This window comes from Vigna radiata, unplaced genomic scaffold (assembly GCF_000741045.1).
Source record: "Vigna radiata var. radiata cultivar VC1973A unplaced genomic scaffold, Vradiata_ver6 scaffold_7, whole genome shotgun sequence".
Classification (NCBI taxonomy): Eukaryota; Viridiplantae; Streptophyta; class Magnoliopsida; order Fabales; family Fabaceae; genus Vigna; species Vigna radiata.
Genome location: NW_014543262.1, coordinates 3,244,540 through 3,248,556, shown reverse-complemented (window position 1 = coordinate 3,248,556; position 4,017 = coordinate 3,244,540). Strand labels below are relative to the sequence as shown.

Sequence of the window (4,017 nt, the reverse complement as noted above, 5' to 3'; positions counted from 1 at the left end):
AGCCCCTTTTCTACTCTTAGGGCCTTTTCTAAAGTCCCTGGCCCCGCAACATTATTCTTTTTGCGACTTATTCCTATCTTTTGAATAAACACTTGAAGAGCTGGACAGCAACCGCAGCATAGAATCGAGGGCAGCGGCGAAGAAAAATCAAGGTTAGCTTCCTTCAAATATTTTTCGAGTTTTTTCTAAGAATGGTCGTGACCCAGTTTTCAAATATTTTTTGGATGTTTGTTTGGTTGAGTTCTTATTCAGAAGTACTGTTGATCATGTTTGGTTAAGTGGATCTTTTGGGCAAAGATTTCACCCTTTAATAAAGGATAGTGATAATTCTTATGGTAAAGGAAGCGGCTTTCCTGAGAAGTTGGGAAGACGAGAGTGGTGAGTGAGCGTGAGAAATCAGAAGAGAGGGAAAGTGATGGAGGTTGGATTCTTAGGGGGACATCCTGGGTGAAGGGAGGATTGCTCCCTTGGTTGCTTACGAACATAATTTAGTGTATATTTTTGAATCATATAGTATGAGAATAGAATCTAATAAGTGGAATGCAGAAAGAAAGTATGTGTGAAAAAAGAAAAAAATTGTAGATTAGGCCGGCCCATTTAAACAGCAAGCTAATAGGTTGTTATTATTATTACCCGAAAAGAAAAGCAAAAACGCAGAAGCCATCATTTGCAGAGGAGAGTGAGTCGACCAAGATAATCCAAAACCAAACATGTCCTCCCTCCGAAACGCCATTCCCAGTCGTGCGCACAAAGAGCGTTCTCAACCGTGAGTTTCTTCTTTCTACCAATGACTATTCATTCAATTACCGTTTAAATCACTTTTTTCCAATTTTGTTTTTTCATCCATTAGGTCAGCGAGGAAAAAATTCGGCTTGCTCGAAAAGCATAAGGATTATGTCCAACGTGCTAAAGCATTCCACAAGAAAGAGGATACTTTACGAGTACAGTTTCGCTCTCTCTTCATCGAATTCTCATTCCTTTCGCTTAAACTATTTTGTAATTTTTATTGTTTTACAGAAACTTAGGGAAAAAGCAGCTAATAGGAATGAAGATGAGTTTTACTTCAAGATGGTTAGAACAAAAACAGTTGATGGAGTTCACAGACCAGAGTAATTGATGACTTGCTACATGGCCTTTTCGATTTTCTGTNATTTGATNTTGTTGNTGTGGTCGTGATTGTTATATTTGNTTATTGACNTGTGTAGGAGTGAAGCAAATAAGTACACTCAGGAAGAGCTTATGCTTATGAAGACGCAGGATATGGCTTACATTCTTCAGAAGGTTCAGAGTGAGAGAAAGGTGGGGGCTTTGCTTTGGATTGTTATCTTGTTTTTAATGGGGTTTTTGCGCGAAATATTGTGACAGTGTAGGTTTAACTGGGAAAGTTTTGGTCAAACTTGCAGAAAATCGAAAGGCTAACTGCCTCGCTACACTCTATTGATAATCCACCTGCAAACAAACATGTTTTCTTTGCTGAGGACAGGTATGAGTTTCTGAGCTATCATTCTGTGATCAGCATGTTAATTTTTAGAATGTTAATATGTTTTATTTTATTGGTGTACTTAGTTGTTGTGAAAGTTCTTATTTAGTTATGCAAAATTTAAAGGGTGATGTTTTCATCTTGAATAAAGCCCCTGATTTGTAACTTCCTTCTTGTTTCTGAGATGATAAAGTATGTTCAACATGACATTATGGCTATGATAAAAAAACTTTGGTATGCAAAATTTAAAGGGTGATGTTTTTATCCTGTATTAAACCCCTGATCACAAATTTTTACTTGCTTCTGATATGGTAAATTATGTTCAATATGACATTATGGCTATGATAAAAAAAAATTTGGATAAGTAGCTTAATGTAAAACTATGCTTGTGGAGAACAGAGAAGAGAGGTAAAAAATACTTTATTCACTTATCAGAGTGCTATGTAGGTCTCTATAAAGATTAAGGTAACTATTTTTAACTGCTTTTCCTAACTGAGTTTCTGACACAGCACATTCAGTTGTAACTACACATATATGTTACTTGTATACTAGCGATGCTACACTCTTAGATTACAAAGTATTTATTCAAAAAGGGCTTATGATGTGAGAGCTATGTCATAAGTTAAGTTTCCCTGTAAAGCTAATTCAGATAAAGCTAAATAGAGTTTATAAGATGATCCTAACCTCACATTTTCATTTTTTAACTATTTTTTTATGATTAATGATAAGATAAACCCAAACAAGTTTCATAGAAGTTTTTTCAAATGGTCCCATAGTCATGTTTTAAAGATATATTTTTTGAGTAGTAAACTCGTTTACTTTTCTCCAGCTATGTGGTTCCATTCTTGATTTATTGATTGACATACTGCTTCTCTGCCTCTACTCCCATTCCCTTTCTTGCTCTTTATATATTTATACTGTAGATCCCATCCTCATTCCACAAATTTATTCTGAATCGCTAACTCTTTCAGTTTTTGTCCATGTATAGGGAAGAGGCTAAAGAGTTACAATCAAGATATTCAAAAAGTGAAATTCCTCTTACTATCGATAATATTCTTACTGGCATTAAGAGGTAGATACATCTGGCTTTAAAGACTAAAATAAATTCCTTTTTCTTCTGACATCGTGTATGAGATTAAACATCTTTTGTTAAATGATTTAACTTGACAATCTTTTGTGAATTATTTTATTTGATGTCTTGTGGTAGATTAAAAAAAGTTGATAAATGATTTGTCTCTACTGAAACTTTTACAGGAATATGTTGTGTGAAATTATTATTTGTTCTCCTCAATGTGCTTTAAGATTGTTAATTCTTTATTAAGTATCTTAATTTTATTAAGTATTTTAATGCCAACAATATTAAGATGTTTTTTGCAGTAATGTGCTAGGGTTGAGGAATCGATCATGAGTGACAAGTTTATTGTCTATATATTTGCATACCTTTTAAAGTGCCATTTTATTGAGAATTGGTCTTTCGGTAGGAATGATTAACATAATTTAACCCAAAATAGAGAGATGAATAACAATTATGGTCAGATTGATTGCTATTAGTTCTCTCTTATTTGGCTATATTAAATTGTTTGTGTTGGGTCAAATAGGTTGTAAATTAGGTCACGAGTTCTTTTATAATGTATTAAAGATCTTTTATCAACAAGAGATATCACCAAATTATAATACATATATATGGGTGTAATTTCCATTTTATCAAACTGTATTTGTGATGTTGGATTAAGCTCAAATTCCAATTTCTTAAGATATTGCTACTTGTCTGCAGTACTACTATGGTTACTTCCCCTTTTTCTCTTTGATTTCTACTACCATATCAGCTTGATAATAAGTTACTTTGGTTATACAGGAAAACAGATAGGTCTTATAAAGAGTTGGAAGCAAGAAAAGATAGACTCAGCCAACTAGAGAAAATCTACATGGATATGGCAATGAAGAAGGAGCTGCAGGTATTGATATTTTGCATAGTTTATTGTGTACCTTTTTAATTCTTACTGAGGTAGAATTCTCAGAAAGAATATTCCATCTATGAACAGAAAAATGGTAGGAAACGCAAACTAACTGAGGATGAGATTGTCTGTCCAACAAGTCAACCAGTGTACAAGTGGCGTGCTGAAAGAAAACGATAATTGAGTTCTTTTTGGTCTTTTTACTATTTAGCATAATGATTAAATACTTGTGGGTTGGGTCCGAGTAGTCCAATGAAGAAGGGGATTTTACATGTAGAGGGGAAGTATCAACTTTTATAGCCGCAGAATAGAAAGTCATAGATTAATACGATTAATTGGGATCACCATTGGTGCCAATAATTGTCGCTTTCTTTACAATTCTTTTATCATGTAACCATTTTGTTTACTCTTTTGAGTATTCTTCTTTGATGTTGTGGCGACTAAATTTGTAAGTCTAGGAATAGTGAGATATATTAAATTTTCATGTTATTGTGCAACTTTTCCATGTATCTGTCATAGTACCTTGCTGTAAATTCTCTAGACATGGTTCCTGACATATGCAAATAAAATTTAGGTTTAATA

At 33.7% G+C, this 4,017-nt stretch overlaps 1 protein-coding gene across 3 annotated transcripts; it reads left to right on the top strand.

Annotated features, from left to right (window-relative positions):
- Positions 1–4,017, top strand: LOC106753780 (probable U3 small nucleolar RNA-associated protein 11). 3 transcript variants are annotated; one of them, XM_014635632.2, is made up of 9 exons: positions 1–152; positions 642–766; positions 851–941; positions 1,018–1,109; positions 1,206–1,299; positions 1,404–1,483; positions 2,469–2,552; positions 3,336–3,435; positions 3,523–4,017. In XM_014635632.2, the coding sequence occupies exons 2-9, from the start codon at positions 711–713 to the stop codon at positions 3,613–3,615; spliced, it is 690 nt and encodes a 229-aa protein (XP_014491118.1). In that variant the 5' UTR covers positions 1–152; positions 642–710; the 3' UTR covers positions 3,616–4,017. The 3 variants fall into 3 exon arrangements, with proteins under 3 accessions (XP_014491118.1, XP_014491119.1, XP_022633472.1); XM_014635633.2 differs by having other exon boundaries at positions 17–152; positions 647–766; XM_022777751.1 differs by having other exon boundaries at positions 25–152; positions 253–766.